The sequence below is a fragment of the Manacus vitellinus genome, unplaced genomic scaffold, assembly GCF_001715985.3.
Source record: "Manacus vitellinus isolate BGI_N305 unplaced genomic scaffold, ASM171598v3 scaffold_12_pilon, whole genome shotgun sequence".
Lineage (NCBI taxonomy): Eukaryota > Metazoa > Chordata > Aves > Passeriformes > Pipridae > Manacus > Manacus vitellinus.
The window spans coordinates 11,231,825-11,249,256 of NW_021938949.1; the positions used below are offsets into that span (position 1 = coordinate 11,231,825).

Here is a 17,432-nt window from a genome sequence, read left to right on the forward strand (position 1 = left end):
AAAACTTCCAATATTAGAACTTAAGTGAAACGTAATCAGTGGATTGTATCTCTCGTTGGTGAATAAGAGAAAGCAGTTTCTAGGGAAGAGCATCTTACAAGGTTATTAATGGATCGATTCTAAGATTATCATAGTAATTGCTTTTGAAAATCAAGACAGATAGAAGCAGGTAGTGTGTCCTTTGGGAGTATATTGGCCATGTGAGAACACTTTTTCCAGATCTTTCCAAATAAAACCATGAACTGCTTTTAGCAGACTGTTTAAAAAGGGGAAAGAAAATAGTTACAATTAAGGTCAGAAAATAATAGAGTTAAATTATTTCCCATGGGAAAAAGCAAAAGATAATTAATGGTATGGAAACTACACTTAAAAATAGCTCCTGTTTATTATGTTTCTTTGCTTATGTTGCAATTGTTTTCTAGATGTGGGCCCTTTCACCGACTGTGTTTGCACTGCTGAGTAAAAATCTGATGATTGTTCATGGTGACATAGCAGTTCACTTCCCTGCTGTTCAGTATGCAGTGCTCTATACATTGTATTCCCACTGTTCCAGGTATGAAGTTTAATAATTCATCAGTATTTTAAGAGCACTAGGATGGACTGATCTAAAAAGAATATGTTGTTGAAGGGATGAATTTAAATAAACTTCAATTACAGTCAAACTATTGCCCAGACTTCCCTGATCAGTTTGTACTTCCATTAATTGCAGGGAAGCTGTGTCTCAGCCAGGAAAGCATTCCATGGCTTAAAGTTGGCCTTTTATTCAAAGGCAGATTGGAAATCTTGTGTTTGAATAGAGATAACTGAGGGAGAACTCTTCTGAAAGTAAATAAGGAAGTAATATTTATTTATGATTTTCCTTACTGAGAGATCCAGGATAGTTAATAAGATATAAACAGCAGATGTAAATATGTTTCAGACCTTATTAGTACAAAATGTTATCTAAGTAATGGAATATACTAGTTTAACTGTTATTCTGTACATGGCTTGGTATTGATGATTTTTCACCAAGCACTGGATATCAGACACTTGAAAATAGATTACTGGGCTGCCTGGACTGATGTAAAATTGTAGCTTTGTTCTTTTAGGCTGGGGATCAAAACACTTGGGTTTTGACATAGTGTGGTTACTGTGAGGGTGTAAATTGAAATTCTACTGTTTGTTGTTGTTGTTTTTCCTCCCTCCTGTAAACTTCAAGGAAGTATCCCTAATCTTGGGGTGGTTTTACATATTTTGCTTTTTCTTGCCTTTTCAGACATGACCACTTCATATCCAGTAGCCTCAGTTCTTCCTCTCCCTCTCTGTTTGACGGAGCAGTTATTAGTACTGTAACCACAGCAACAAAAAAACATTTCTCAATCATACTAAACCTTTTGGGGCTACTCCTTAAGAAGGATAACCTTACTCAAGATACCAGGTAACTTAACATTTTCTTTGGAATCAGGAGGTATTTTTTTATTTCCCAGTAGAATACCTTAGTTCAGAAAGCAGGATAATTTTTATCTGTAAAACTTGGGGGTAAATTTCAGCAATCAAATATTTAGGGTTTTTAAAACTTTAATAATTAAATACCCGTGGAAAAAAGTAGCTGCTCATTTTTATACATGAAAGCTAGAAGAGTTAAAAGCATCCTAAGGTCTGTACAGTAAAAGCAGAGTTATCAAAAGTTATCGAAAGAAAGGGTTTGCTCACTGAAAGTGTCCTTTTACAATAGTTGCCACTCTGTGTTACCAAAATGCTTTGAAAGCTGGGGACATGTTTCAAGTTATGAAACATCTTCTCTAAAAAATGAATTACGTTATAATACAGATCTGTAACGTGAAGTAGTTTGAAGTTATATTGGAAAGTACCTTTCTGTAACTGTGTAGAGCGAATAATACTCTTGTTTTTTGAAGGAAACTACTTACAACGTGGGCTTTGGAAGTGGCTCTTCTGATGAAAAAATCAGAAACATATGCACCGTTATTTTCCCTCCCATCTTTCCATAAGTTTTGTAAAGGACTTTTAGCAAACAGTAAGATACTGCATATTTCTACTTAACTGTCTTTTACATTTCAAAAATTAAGTACATGGGTGGCCTTATCCTGCTGATAGCAGCAACTGTACTTGATTCATTTACTTTGGAAATGCTCCAAGTTTGTATTGTGCAAAAACTTACACTCTCTCTTTCTGATTTTTATCAAGTGGATCTCTGCCTATGACTTACGTAACCATTAATTTTCTTACAAGTAAGATTTGATACATTGGTGACGTTTTTGGTAGATCAGTTTCCCAATCAAAAATTATTACTTTTTCGAAAGCACTAGAACTGTTCCATTAATGTGACATGGTGGTTTAGATTTCAAAACCTGTAAACAAAAATATGGGAACAAATGCTTTTAGTAGCGTAATACTAGCAGTAATTTCCCAAGGCCAGGAGTTACTAACTTTGCCTTAATGTATTTCAATGGGGAAAGAAAATATCTGTAATGCCAATGTGCAGAGATCATAGAAGGATTTATCTGTCGGCAGTTAAAACGGGCCCGTAAGTTGTTACTGAAACTGGTAGCACAAGTGACTTTTTTTCTTACTGAGCACCTGCTTGTAATAGTAAAACCAGTAAATGAAATGAAAACTATTGCTTAAAGCCTATGTCTCCTTTTCCTGGCTGTGCTGAAGAAATGTCATTAGATGCTGTGCCACAACCAGAGTAATGCAGGAGTTATCTAATTCCAGCAAGAATAACTTTTTTTTTTTCTTTCAACTCCTTAATTCAGCACTTCTGGAAGATGTAAACATTTGTCTTCAAGCATGTAGTAGCCTCCATGCCCTGTCTTCCTCCCTTCCAGATGACCTTTTACAAAGGTACTTGCACAGAATTCTGTATGTTGTTTGAATTATGCTGTCAATGGAGATCTTACCACCTTCTTCCTCCTTGCTGTTGCAGGTGTGTTGATGTGTGTCGTGTTCAACTTGTACATAGCGGTGCTCGTGTAAGACAAGCTTTTGGGAAACTTCTGAAGTCAATTCCTTTAGATGTTGTGTTGAGGTAGGTTTTTCAAATGAGCTTCAATATAAAGAATTGTTTAGTTTCTTTCTTCAGTGACACTTATCTGAAAGATAATGCCAGTGCAGTGTCATCATACTCTCTTAACTTAAAATCAAAAAGTGTGAAGTGTCTTCCTATCTCTTACTTTTTTAGAGGTTTAAGAGCAGTAGATAGTAGCAAAGAAATTAGCAAATTTGATAAGCTGTGTATCACTTCTTGAAGCAAATACGAATGCTTGTAAGGTCCATGTTATTCAGAGCTTCAGCAATACTGTGTCCTACAGTTTGACTTGAAGACCTGAACTCTGAAGGCACCTTGCCTTAATACCAAAGCATATTCTTATTTCCAGTCATTGCATGTATGTGTGTCTGTGTAACTCTTTTGCACAGCTTTTTTGGTTTATTCAAGTACATTATAGCATGGGTTGTTTCCCCCTCTTCCTGCAGTAACCGTACCCACACAGAAATACAAGAAATTTCTTTGGCTATAAGAAGTCATATGAGCAAATCTCCGAGTAATACATTCCACCCACAGGATTTCTCTGATGTCATTAGTTTTATTTTGTATGGAAACCTCCACCGAACTGGGTAAGAACCTCTTGTAGAAGTGGAATCCATGAATGTTGAATTTATAGTAAACAGTTCTGAGTTACATTTAGTTTAGAATTTGTAATTATCTTTACAAATTACATTGCTTTACTTTCAGGGTTTTTTTGGTATTTATAAATATCTTAAATACACACCTTTTGGCACATTTGCCTGTGTACATTGTTGATTTAAAATAATTTTGTGAGAGATTTGAGAGCAATAGGATGATGAAGTGTGTGCGGTATAAACTTGTTACCACATGAACTTGTGCTATGTAGTGATGTTTTCTTTCAGGAAGGATAACTGGTTAGAAAGGTTGTTCTATAGCTGTCAAAGACTAGATAAGAGAGATCAGCCAACCATCCCTCGGAACCTGTTGAAGACTGATGCTGTGCTCTGGCAGTGGGCTGTTTGGGAAGCTGCTCAGTTCACTGTTCTTTCGAAGTTACGAACTCCTCTGGGTAGAGCCCAAGATACATTTCAAACAATTGAAGGTAAAGTGAAAAAACAAGATTATTTTAATGGGATTTTTAGAGGGTTGTGAAGCTAAGGTCTTCATGTTCAAGGCAAGAAGCACAATGACTTTGTTTTTCAGTGATTACAGATTTTAAAGATGTTGCATAATTACTATTAATTTTGATAGATTAGATTAATTTAGATACTGTTTTGAGAGATTTTGAGAACTAGCTTCTATCCTTTGACATGTTTAAATACAATACTGTCTGGTAACTTTTTTCCCCCCCATGTTTTGGTAAAATGTGTAGGTATTATTAGGAACCTTGCAGCCCATACATTAAACCCTGATCAAGATGTCAACCAGTGGACTACTGCAGACAATGACGAAGGACACAGTAGCAACCAGCTTAGGCTTGTTCTCCTTCTGCAGTATTTGGAGAACTTAGAAAAATTGATGTACAATGCATATGAAGGATGTGCCAATGCCCTGACCTCCCCACCCAAGGTATGTCTGTTTACAGTGCTGATGTTACCCGGAGCAATCTACTGAGTGAACAGTGTTTTCAGGGTTGTTCACTTCTTAACTGTTAAATTTCAGAAGAACTTCTCAAACAAAGTTTGAGACTCTTAAAAAAGTCTGGCTTTGACTTGGGCTTATTCCTGGAGAACATCTTAAACCAAGGCTATATTTCTGGAGTACCAGTTTGTATAGTGGCACAAATCAATCAAGTCTGTAGTACCTCTGATTTGTAGCAGTCTCCTATTTGTAGATTGTCAGCAGTTTTGTTATAAAGTAACACAGTTATTTGGGGCTTTAAATTGCTTTCTGAGGAATGTAGTAATTATTTATAAGCAACATACCTCTTTGTGTAGTTCTAACTGCAAAACATTCTTCCCTGTTGAAATAAGCTGTTTAATTACCAGACTTTGACATGACAGTAATACATAATTTGCAGTCAGTTAGTCTAAAGACTTTTAGCTTGCCAGTGTGCCTGGCCAGTTGGTTGCTACATGTGATTCCAGACCATCTGCGTTAATAAAATGAAAGATGCAGAATTTTACCCATTTCTTCATCTTAGGTGGAGAAAGGAAACCTTCCTGCCTTTGATTATTATGAAGTACTTAATGTAACTATTTTGATTTGTACAGAAGAATGGTGATTTGAAACTTTTCTTCTGTCTTTAAAGGTTATCAGGACGTTCTTCTATACCAATCGTCAGACGTGCCAGGATTGGCTGACACGGATTAGACTTTCCATCATGAGAGTTGGATTGCTGGCTGGCCAACCTGCTGTGACAGTCAGGCATGGATTTGATTTACTCACAGAAATGAAAACTAATAATAGTATCTCTCAGGTACTCTCTTTTCAAACTCTGTAGATACTGCGAAAATATTCCCGTTTTATTGTAAAAGAACTAAGCTAAGGCAATCAGTTGTTATTAAACCAACTGGTATGTAAAAGAATGTGTTATTTAACATTTTTAACTCTTAATTCTGTACTGACAGACTTCTATGGTTGTAAGTTGGATACAGTAGGTTGGTTGAAGATTAGGATGTACTGTACATGTGTGGTCAAATACTACACAGAAATGAGTGCTATAGTTAATTCACAGATTGAATGGAGCCCTCTTTTAAGTAGAAGGTCCTGGTTAAACCTTATGAAACTGGTGCTGCATTAGTATGAGGCCTTCCCAAGCTTATGGTAGTGTAATGTCTTTGCTTATCTGTGGGTATGAGGAGGAAGGGGAGTGTATCATGAGGGTATCCTTCCTCTATAAGTAACTAGCAGGTTAAGTGCAGGGGTGGGATAAGTGGATAAAGTGGTTAAAGCCTTCTTGGAAAGGATGAATAGTTTCTTCAGTATGTGACTTGATTTGCTTAAATATTTTATCAAAGAAGGATTGATAGATGCTTGTTTCATTCATGCTGCTTTATGAATTCTCAGATAGGTATAAACCATCACATAGTGATGCTGACTGCTGGCATTCAGGCTGTGGTTTCACAGCACATACTGTCACCTTAGCTCCCCTGCTTTTCCAAAAGCAGTGCAGTGGATGGATATGAGGAGCACTTGTAGATGCTTGTAATGAACTACTGCTTCACCATTTTCAAGTGTTTACCCACGTGTGTATATAGCTCTTAATTTATATGGGTCTTGTTAAATAATGCTTTTGGTTTGCTTTTAGGGAAATGAATTGGAAGTGACAATTATGATGCTGGTAGAAGCATTATGTGAGCTTCACTGTCCTGAAGCTATTCAGGGTATTGCTGTCTGGTCATCTGCTGTAGTTGGGAAGAGTCTCTCCTGGATCAATTCTGTAGCTCAACAAGCAGAAGGGCGGTAAGTTTTCTTAAATAACTGCATGCTACAAACTGGGACGTTTTTCCTTCTTATGGGTAGTTCTATTTCTGAGTCTTTTAAATTGTGGGATGAGTCAAGACTGCTGATCTAATTTCCATGTCAATTAAAGTCAGTGTATCTTTTCAGAGATAGCTAATGCATCCTGCACTTTTAGGTATTTTAACTGTTAGTTTTAAATAAATTACAAGGATCTGAATATAAACTGCGTTCCTAAATTGTTTTCTTAGTTTTTCATACACAGCAATGCTGTTTTCATATTGTATTTAATTTTCCATTGCAAAATAGTATTAATTTAAATATTTTCTAGGGAAGTTTCTGACTAGTGTGTTATCTGAATACCTGCCTCAGTTTGCCAAGAGAGGGACATGCTTTGCAGTTTTACTTCAGCTTTGAAAAGGTGGCTTCTGTGTCTATTGCAGTAGAATCTTTGGATACAGATACAAATAAGTGGGTCATCGTTCCAGATAGGATGTGCCTTCGTTTTGGTGTTTTCATCTCCTTAAAGGAATGCATCACTTCTGTATGAAATGAAAAAGAGACACCTGTCATCTACCTTCCATGTGAAAATCCCCAAACAAACCCAAAGATTTTAAATTTATAACTATCTTTTTCCTTTTTTTTTTTTTGTGAGATTCCTTAAAATCACGTGCAGTTTTGTAATAGGTGGGAAGTTTCTCAGAAATATCAAGTTTAAGGTGTGAATTGTTGCCCTAGAGCCAGTTCTGCAGTCTCTAGTAAATTATATGTATTTAGTCAGTATTCAGTTCTACTCATTCAGGTAAAAAGAGTGACAGTCAAATATAAAATAAATTTATTTCCTTCTGCCTATACTTGGCTTGAGGTTGACTTTAAGAATGGACAAGCTTTTATCTTACGCTGTAACCAGAAAATTCAACCAGTAAGCTTGTATCCTATGTTAATCCCTGTCTTTTGCTGAAGGTGACGTGAACTTTTTGAGTTTTGGGGTAAAGAAATGCTTAAAATATTGTCTATTTACAAAAAAATCCCCTAACTTGGTTCTTGAAAATGCTGACGAAAATATTAAACTGTTTAAGGTTTGAAAAAGCAACTGCGGAATACCAGGAACACCTGTGCTCCATGACGGGAGTGGATTGCTGTATAACAGGCTTTGACAAGACTGTTCTGAAGTTGGCCAATTCAAACAGTGTGAATAATGCCAGCCCAAAGCATTCCTTGAATGGTCAGTGTTTATTGTTTGCTTTTTAAGAGAAGTGCAGTTTTGTGAATGTGTGTACAGAAAATGAGAATGTTCAGTGATACAGCCATGGTAACGTCTGACTCTGAAATCCAAAAACGTGTTTCTGTCTGCAGTTAAACTGAACTACCTAATGCCATTGAAACCAATATTGTGTGTAGATAGGAGGGTTTGCAGTGCTGAGATCTAGCTCAATGAAACTAAAAGTAATAGGTAAAATACTTTGTAACTTCCTAATTTAATTCTAATGTATTTTAGATCATCATAACTTAAACCTTAGTATTTATGACATAATTGTATGATAAATACACTACTTACTCAGAGGTTTTTAACTAAGAATTGGTTACAGTATTCTGTTTCATCTTTGAGAAAGAACCTTCTTTGTTCCTAATTTAGTTGTTCTGTTTTTCTTTTTTGATGTTTCTTTACAGATCTGGATTAAAATTTTCCAAAACCTCCTTTTGAAAAGGTTCTCTTTTTTTTCCCCTTAGAAAGAGTGTCAGTGGAAGAATACTGTAGACATTGTGTAACTATTTGATTTTTTAAAAAAATTAAGTATTTTTCTTGACCAAAGACATAGAAATTACATTTGAGTAATAGAATTGCTATTTTAAAATGTAAATTTAAGTGTGTCTATATATATTTTTTTCATTTCACAGGAGAAACTAGAAAAACTGTCCTGACTAAGCCAAGTGACTCTTCACCTGAAGTTATAAACTACTTGGGTAACAAGGCATGTGAATGTTACATTTCCATTGCGGACTGGGCTGCTGTTCAGGAGTGGCAAAATATGGTCCACGAACTGAAGAAAAGCAATAGTAATACCTCAATCAATCTGAAAGCAGATTTTAACTACATAAAGTAAGGATATAATTAATTTGTTCAACAGTACCTTGGTGTTCATTAATTTAGAACTGAAACAAAGTGTACATGGATTTTAAAAAATGTCAGTTTGTAAATAGAGTCATGCAAATAAGAAAGTTGTGTTCTGGGGAGGGTGAAAACTTGGCTATGATATTTACAGATGAGCGAAGAGGTAATACCATTCTAAACAGTTGCTATACCTTTCTGGCTGCTGAGGCTTCTTAGTGTTCAAGAAAAACATCTTTCATTGAAGGAAAAATATACCAAATCTGTTCTGCTTCTCTTAGCAAAAGATGCATCCTTTTGCACAGCTTAAATAATAGCAGGAAGTAAAATGCCTTTCAGTGGTACAGTTCTTAAATATTTTAATTCATTAATTTAATGTAAAAAATATAGGAAGGAGCAGTCTTGGCTGCTTTAATGTTTGTTGTTTTGTTTCTTTTTTTAATGGAATTTAGAATTGTAGTTTGTGCATTTATTTCCTGACCCTTGGTATTTGTCTGGTTCATGAAAAAATTGGACATTGAATAGTCCTTTAAGGTTTAAGGGTCCTTTTTTGACAATTTGATTACTTTCCATCCCTGTACTGTTGTGGTAAACATTGTAAAATCCTTCTGGCTGAAATTTCTTGACTTGGAAATAAAAGGATAGAAGGAAGCAGTGAAATAAAATCTTGTAGTTCTGACAAGGTGCTTCTGTCAGAGAAAGGGGTGATCCTTTTCCTTATTGCAGTTGTGCAGTTAATTCATAAGGAGGGTGAGTGCTTGTTATGGATGTGAAAATGTGTCATTTCTGAGTATTTGTGTTTTTCTAAACTAAACCCACTGTACTTGTGGTACCATTGCAGAGGTCTCATCATTTTGACTGGTTTAAGTTAGTTTTCATTCAAATAATTACTGGAAGTAAGGTACTATCTAATGAGAAAAATCCTGTAGAGAACTCCTGAGGATGAACAGCACTTTGACTCTTCTGACCCTGAACAGGCTAGGAGACACTGTAGTAATGAGAATCAAAATAATTCAGCAGAAAAGGGCAATTTCACATGCTGAATTTTTGCTTCTTTTCTAGTCCAGATACTTGGGCAATTCCTCCTTCAGTGGTTAGTAACAAGAATATTGAACACTGGAATATTCTGAGACATCAAGCCTCTTAGCTTTTCGGTGATATTTTTTGTGTAGTTCTGTAAAATCTGTAATGCCCAAATTATTTTCTAATGTAGAACAGGGGGGGAGGCGGGAAACGTTAAATTTGCTGCTTCAGGCTGTTAAGCAATATAAACCAATAAGCAATATAAATTTGTTTATGACCTGCAAATACTCCAGTATTTCTGCAGTCTTGGTTTCGTGTAAACTGAGGAGATGAAACCGTGGCCTCGTGACATTCTGCCATGAAACTTTTCTGTGCACAGACAGGGGAAAAAGTTTTGGGTTTACTTTGACTTCCAGACTCTGGTAGAAGAGTATTACATGGTAATAGGAAAAGCTTCACAGCTGGAGAGCTGTTCTTCCCTGTCACTTCAATACTCAATTTATCCATTTGGTGCAGTACTAGTGCCTTTTATTGATCTGTGTGAAAATTGGGATTTTTTTGCTTAGAATTCATTGTAAGCGCTCTAGAATTGAAGTTAGTCTTGAGTGTTTGTTGTATAATAGACTTAGCAACTGGAGTAAAGTAAAAAATGTGAAAATAAAACTATAAACATTGAATTGCAGGTCTTTGAGCAGCTTTGAGTCTGGACAACTTACTGAATGCACTGAACAACTAGAATTATTACCAGGAGAAAATATCAACCTGCTTGCAGGCGGATCCAAAGAAAAAATAGGTATAAATGCTTAAATTAATATTCCTTCAAACACAAAAGTAAATATTTCTTCATATATCTGTTTCTATAAATGACAGGCTGAAACTTCTGAATGCAGTTTGCTGTGTTCAGTGGACTGACCATAACCTTTATGAATCAGGCTTCAAGATAACTGGCAGTGGTCATCCTAAATGTTCATGCAAGTGTGTTTTCTGGAGTTAATGTGACTGTTTAGAAGTAATCTTCATGGATTTCTAACATAAATATATATATATAATATATATTTTTAAAAGGTTTTTTTTCCCAAACTTCCTTACTGTCAAAAATGCATTCTCAGATAGTGGAATTTGATAAAATTTGGCAGTTCTAGTTGGTTTCAATTGTTTAATCTCCATGTAGACATGAAGAAGCTCCTTCCTAATATGCTAAGTCCTGATCCAAGAGAACTTCAAAAAGCAGTTGAAGTACAGCTTTTGAGAAGTTCAGTGTGTCTGGCAACAGCTGTAAACCACATAGAACAGGAGCAAAAGTGGCAGTCAATATCTGAGTAAGTTGAAATGTGCTATGAATGAATGTAATACACTGTGAAAACCTTTTCTAGCTTGTTAAACATAATTTTGTGTAAAGCTTCAGCACCTATGGTAGTTTGCTGCCAGTTCTAGTTGTGAGTTATAAGCTTACTGAGGAAAAATAAGATGATGTTTAGCTTGGATTTGTAATTGATAAAGTCCTTTGAGCTGATAAAGTAATTCTGCTTGTCAGCTTATTAATAAAGTATTGTAACTTGTGTGTAAGAGTGTAAGATTATCTTGTCATCTTTTTAAAGATGTTGATTTTGGTTTTTCTTCAGTAATTTTGATATCTCTATTTACTCTTAAAGTCTAGTTAACAAAAATGACTGCTCTGATCCTTTTATTTCAGAAATCTTATTAAGTACTTAAAGCAAACATCCCGTATTGCTATTGGGCCTTTGAGACTTTCTACACTCACTGTGTCTCAGTCTTTACCAGTGTTGAGCACTCTTCAGTTGTATTGTTCTTCTGCTTTGGAAAACACTGTGTGCAACAGGCTGACATCTGAGGTATATCTGTGTGTTTAAAAGCTAAATTGGGGTAATGTCTTTCTCCATGTCATGTTGTGGAGTGTTGAATATAAAACATACATTAATTGTTCTGACAGTTGTTAATCATACTGTAAAAAGATCTCATTTAGTTTACTAATGTGCCTTGACCCAAGTTTTTTTTAGGTTTACATCTCAATTGGACTTTTCTATAGTTATAAATATATGACAGCTCTTTCAGTTACACTTACAGTATTTTTGAAGTTTTATTGATAGTTGCCTTTTAGAGAAGTGTTGGTATTTCTTCTCTAGATACATTGTAACAGTCGTGCAAAACATGTAATTTACTTTAAAAGCAACCTGAAAATATTCTAATTAAAAAAATCACTTCAGCAATTAAAAACTGTCAGACTCCAAACGGTATGGATGATCTAGTTCTAATTACTAATCCCAGTGCTCAGAAAAGAATTCAACTTGATTTTGAGCAAATTCTTAGTGTTGTCCTCTCAAAATCAAGCATAAAACATAGTTAGGTTTTATTAGTTAATGACAAAGTGTGGCTACTAATACAAATAAAAATGTTTCCTCTGCACTAAAATGGTCTTTGCTTTTAATAAGTGAAAATATGTTGTGGTAAAGTTGTCTCTTATGACAACTATGAAACTTCTGTGCCTCTTCAGGACTGTCTTGTACCTCTCTTCAATGATGCTTTGAGGTCATGCAAACAGCATGATGTGAGGCCATGGATGCATGCACTGAGGTACACGGTGTACCAGAATCAATTGATGGAAAAGCTTAAAGGTATGTAAGCTCTCATATTAGTGTTGTGAAAAGTAAATGCAGAATTTGAACTTGAATTGTCTGCTGAAAGCAGCAGCTATGTCTTTTTCTATTATTTAGATGGATTACTTTTTAAAAGCCAAGTTTTGTCCTTTGGGTGTCTTGCTTTACAACTCATGGTCTCAATTACTGCTGTGATATAGACAGTGTTAAAAAGAAAAAAATGTATTCTGAAGTGTTTAGCAGTTCTGTACTCTCCTAATAACACCTTGCTTGCTCAACTCTTTGCACTTTAGATGCTTTCAGTTTTGAACACTTCAACAGTATGAATAATAGGTCTTTAAAAAAAAACAGTCACAAAAGCCATTTAAATGTGCAGTATAAGAAGAGGTAATGGGAGGAAAGTTCTATCAGGGGACAAGTAGGTTTATTAGCTAAGAAGAGTGATTATAGTGGAAAAAATCTCTTTTGCCCAGCAGATAATCTATGGATATATTTTTTGTTTTGGAGGGGGTGTGTGAATATTCTAGGCTAAGTTAAATCATCTCAATTTCTGAAGGAAATATAAAAAATGAGAGAGCTGAGAGATTTTTCACTGATGGCCATGTACGGAATACATTGGGCAGAAATTATCTGTCTGCCAGCAAAATTATTAAATGATTATCTGATACAATGTCTTGCTTCCTTCTGCAGAACCAACAGTCCCAATTAAAAGCCATCTAATGGAACTGGGCTTAACAGCAGCGAAATTTGCCCGGAAGCGAGGAAATATCGCCCTGGCCACACGGCTGCTTGCCCAGTGCAGCGAGGTCCAGCTGGGAAAAACCACCACTGCTCAGGACTTAGTCCAGCACTTTAAAAAGCTGTCTGCTCCGGGTCAGATAGATGAAAAATGGGGCCCTGAACTCGATATTGAGAAAACAAAATTGTTATACACAGCAGGTGAGTGTTTGCTATTTGTGTTATAGTGGCTGGAGCTGCTTGTCTTTATAACCAGACTAATTCCCCTGATCTTGAAGAAATCATAATAGGACAGTATCATTAGGAACTGATTTCATACTATTAACTGTTGTCTCAGTCTGAAAGGGTTTTCACAAATGTTTTCTTACTTGTCATTTTTAACCTCAAAAGAGAACTTTCTATGTAAAAATACATTGCTACAAGCTGTATCTGAATACATTGAATTTCGGAAGTGTTTTGAATAATGTTAACACAGTATTGAAGATTTGCTTTTCATGATATGCAGGTCAGTCAACACATGCCATGGAAATGCTGAGTTCTTGTGCCATATCTTTCTGCAAATCTGCCAAAGCCGAATATGCAGTTGCTAAATCTATTCTCACACTGGCTAAATGGATTCAAGCAGAATGGAAAGAGATTTCAGGACAGTTGAAACAAGTGTATAGAGCTCGACAGCAGCAGAATCACACTGGTCTGTCTACCTTGTCTAAAAACATATATAATTTGATTGATCTCCCAGCTGTTAATACACTAGAAGAAGAATATCCTAGGATTGAAAGTGAATCTACAGGTACATTTCTCCTCCTTCTTATTCTTTTTTAAATTAGTTACTGATGATTCCACTGAGGGATAGCACCAGTTATATTGATAAGGACGAAGTGCTCCATCACTCGTATTTGTTTTCCTAATACAGATATAAACAGTGTATGTTTTCTGCAATAGGTAACTATATACAGTCAAAAAACCCAAACACCTTAAAATTTCTGTCATATTTCTATAACATTTTTCTCATTGAAATGATGATGGCCTTAAGAAGAAACTGCTATGCACTTATTTTGTATGAGGATATAAATTTTTGTCCCATATATGTTTGTTTTCATCTTATTTATTTGCTAAAGATTGAATGAGATCTTTCAGATTAAGCATGGATAGGATTTATGTTTTGAAGGTCCTGATAAGTGTGAAAAGTACTTTGGTTTTCTCATGATCTTTAATCTGTGCTTAATCTGAGCACTTCTGCTGTTGCTGCAAATGTACTCTCATTCCCAGTTTTCAGCAGACTTTTTTCTTAAATGTTAAGATAAACTCTGTCTTTCTTTAAGCATGGATTTCATAAATAACTTAGATATATACAAATAAATACAACTGCACTGCTTGGGTACTTCATAGAATTCTACTTGCTCTCTGAAGCATTGTGTTCTTTTGGAGATCATGAGTTTCTTGCCTCATTTCCATCTTCCTGCAAAAGAAGAAGCAGTTGTAGATTATAAGCAGTGGTAGTTACCAAATGAAGACTGCTTCATTTAGCAGCAGTGTCAGAACTGAAAAATAATTTCATTTTGTAAGATTTTACATCCTTGGATACTTATTGTACTGAAAACATATTACATGCTCATAATATGCTGATGTTATTTTCTGTGTTAAGGAAATTAGAAGTAGGTTTTACACCATAACATACATTGCTCTATTTCTCCTATCACAGTAAACATTGGAGTTGGAGAACCAGACTTCATCTTGGGCCAGCTGTATCACTTGTCTTCGGTACAGGCACCTGAAGTAGCCAAGTCTTGGGCAGCCCTGGCTAGCTGGGCTTATAGATGGGGCCGGAAAGTAGTTGATAATGCCAGGTAAATTCATCCTAATGTTTAAATTTATGCAGCACAGTTAGTTCTCTTAAGATAAACCCTAGCTTTGTATCTATGATTACTGTTGTTTGTGGCCTGAAGTCACATTTGAGCAGAGAAATGAGTATTCTCTTGATTACTTGCCCTCTGTAAAAAGAAGCTAGTTTAATTCTGAGATAAAGATGATTCTTCCTTCAAGGAGTTTTTTATAAATATAGTCTTAATGGTTTCAGTATCTCTACAAATACCCATGTACCAGGGATCAGTAACTCATTAAATGTTACAGTCAGGGAGAAGGTGTTCGTCTGCTGCCCCGGGAAAAATCTGAGGTTCAGAACTTGCTTCCAGACAACATTGCAGAGGAAGATAAAGAGAAAATCTATGGGATTCTTGGGCAGGCAGTGTGTCGTCCAGCTGGGATTCAAGTGAGTGTAAATTTGCTTGCTTAAAAATGTTCAGCTTCAGTGTAAACCTTATTTTTCTTTATTTTTGTGATTCATGTGAACTCTTCTAAGTGTCTAAAAGTTAAAATTCAGACAGTGCAAGAAACTATCTGTTAGGTAAGTGGTAACACATCTGTTGCACAAACTATGGTAATGTGATCAACTAATGCAGTTCCATGAGTTGCATAGACAAAAACTGGATTAGGAACTAACATTGCTTGTAGAAATTGTTGGATGACTTAATCAAATCTGTTTTCTCTTTATTTGCATTTAGGATGAAGACATGACTCTACAAATCACTGAAAATGAGGACAATGAGGAAGATGATATGGTGGATGTGATATGGCGTCAGTTATTAACAAGTTGTCCCTGGCTTTCAGATCTAGATGAAAACGCAACAGAAGGATTAATTAAAGTGTGGAGGAAAGTTGTAGACAGAATCTTCAGTCTCTATAAGCTCTCCTGCAGTGCATATTTTACTTTCCTCAAGCTCAATGCTGGTCAGGTTAGTGTTCGTGCTGATGAGAAAATCCAGTTACAAATTTTTCTAAATGATGGTATGAGCTATATACTTAACTTAGAGAATATTTCTTTGTTTCAAGGTTCCACTTGATGAAGAAGATCCCAGACTGCACTTAAGAAACACCTCTGAGCAAAGCACTGATGATGTTATTGTAATGGCAACCCTAAGACTGTTACGGTTGCTTGTGAAACATGCTGGGGAACTTAGACAGTATCTAGAGCATGGGCTAGAAACTACACCTACTGCTCCTTGGAGAGGTAAATAGATGCTATCTAGTTGTTAAAATTTATTTTGATGCATTTTCTCTAAATGCAGAAAGCTGTTTGTTGCACTTTGATAAAATTTTTATGTAAGCATCATAGAAGGAGAGCCTATCTTTTACTAAATAATGTAGTAAAGATATTCAGGTCTGCCATACATTCTGATGTTAGAGTAGTTAAGTAGCACAGATTCTGATCCCCTCCTTTCCCCATCTGAAGACCTGGGAAGGAAAAAGGAGATGTAGTTTATGAACTATTACATTGTATTACCACCTTAAACAAATGGGGTGGGGTTTTTTTCTAGCTACAGTTGAGAAAGATGTGTGACTAAAGCCAGATGTCTCAAAAGTAGTTGTTTGTTACTATGCTGCTGGTTCTGGTTGTTCAGGGACTTTCCCTCAAAAGGTTATGGACTTAGTGTGGAAGGCAGCAGAAGAGGAGGCCAGCCATTGTAAAATTGCACTTTCTTCTGGACTCTTTTGTAAATTTGTACTTTATTTTTTTCTCACAATTCAGAAAAAGGCATGCTTTTAAAACTGAAATAAAATTCTGCCTCATTTGCCAGCACACTTTCCTTTCCTCCTCATGCAGGTATTATACCCCAGCTTTTCTCCCGCCTGAATCACCCAGAAGTGTATGTTCGTCAAAGCATTTGCAACCTACTGTGTCGAGTGGCTCAAGATTCTCCTCATCTCATACTCTATCCTGCAATAGTGGGAACCATTTCACTTAGCAGTGAATCCCAGACTTCAGGTATGGAGATAAAAATAAGCATTCGAATAAACCTGAGCTAATACGTTTTTATTTACTGGATAAAATGATACTGAGCATTTGTTTGTTTGTTTTTTTCCCCAGTAACTCTGGTACTTTGTATCTTAAGAATGTTTTTATTATAGAAACTCACTGATACCTTTTATCCAATTTACTAGTGTGACAAATAAGACTTTCAATTTTGCGTATTTTTCATATACTTTGCCAGTACTTCATGTGTAATATGGGGACCTGATGCTAAGTGAAATATGAAGTGATATATCTTAGTTTAGGTAATACTTTAACATCTGTTTTTAATTTAGGGAACAAGCTGCCTTCTGCCATCCCTACTTTGCTTGGTAATATTCAAGGAGAAGAACTGTTGGGTGGGGAATGTGATGGAGGGAGCACCCCAGCTTCCCAAGAAAGTAGTAAAGACGATACAAAAGCTGGATTAAATGAAGATCAAGCAATGATGCAAGATTGCTACAGCAAAATTGTGGAGAAACTCTCTGCTGCAAATCCAACGATGGTATTGCAGGTGAATAATCCAAATGAACACTATTTGGGCACTTGAACGACAAAATATGGAATTTGTTCATCTTGGGGGTTGGGCTACTGAAAGTTTGGTGTTTCTTTGCTTTAGGCAGTCATCTTTTTTCAACTTGTTCATCTACAAAAATAAGTCTGAATACTAGCTCTTTTAAAAGAAGTGAA

At 35.8% G+C, this 17,432-nt stretch overlaps 1 protein-coding gene across 1 annotated transcript in view; it reads left to right on the plus strand.

Annotated features, from left to right (window-relative positions):
• The window catches only part of SMG1 (SMG1 nonsense mediated mRNA decay associated PI3K related kinase), a 56,345-nt gene that overhangs the window by 17,989 nt on the left and 20,924 nt on the right, over positions 1 to 17,432 (plus strand). Inside the window, exons 13-36 of the mRNA XM_018067404.2 lie at positions 423 to 553; positions 1,256 to 1,417; positions 1,896 to 2,014; positions 2,757 to 2,844; positions 2,927 to 3,028; positions 3,475 to 3,615; positions 3,910 to 4,109; positions 4,380 to 4,576; positions 5,259 to 5,426; positions 6,258 to 6,412; positions 7,489 to 7,634; positions 8,309 to 8,510; positions 10,226 to 10,335; positions 10,714 to 10,861; positions 11,236 to 11,395; positions 12,055 to 12,175; positions 12,848 to 13,096; positions 13,401 to 13,685; positions 14,598 to 14,742; positions 15,026 to 15,164; positions 15,457 to 15,687; positions 15,785 to 15,962; positions 16,557 to 16,718; positions 17,039 to 17,256. Coding sequence (XP_017922893.1) covers positions 423 to 553; positions 1,256 to 1,417; positions 1,896 to 2,014; positions 2,757 to 2,844; positions 2,927 to 3,028; positions 3,475 to 3,615; positions 3,910 to 4,109; positions 4,380 to 4,576; positions 5,259 to 5,426; positions 6,258 to 6,412; positions 7,489 to 7,634; positions 8,309 to 8,510; positions 10,226 to 10,335; positions 10,714 to 10,861; positions 11,236 to 11,395; positions 12,055 to 12,175; positions 12,848 to 13,096; positions 13,401 to 13,685; positions 14,598 to 14,742; positions 15,026 to 15,164; positions 15,457 to 15,687; positions 15,785 to 15,962; positions 16,557 to 16,718; positions 17,039 to 17,256 — 3,957 coding nt within the window. The remainder of the gene's footprint in view (positions 1 to 422; positions 554 to 1,255; positions 1,418 to 1,895; positions 2,015 to 2,756; positions 2,845 to 2,926; positions 3,029 to 3,474; positions 3,616 to 3,909; positions 4,110 to 4,379; positions 4,577 to 5,258; positions 5,427 to 6,257; positions 6,413 to 7,488; positions 7,635 to 8,308; positions 8,511 to 10,225; positions 10,336 to 10,713; positions 10,862 to 11,235; positions 11,396 to 12,054; positions 12,176 to 12,847; positions 13,097 to 13,400; positions 13,686 to 14,597; positions 14,743 to 15,025; positions 15,165 to 15,456; positions 15,688 to 15,784; positions 15,963 to 16,556; positions 16,719 to 17,038; positions 17,257 to 17,432) is intronic.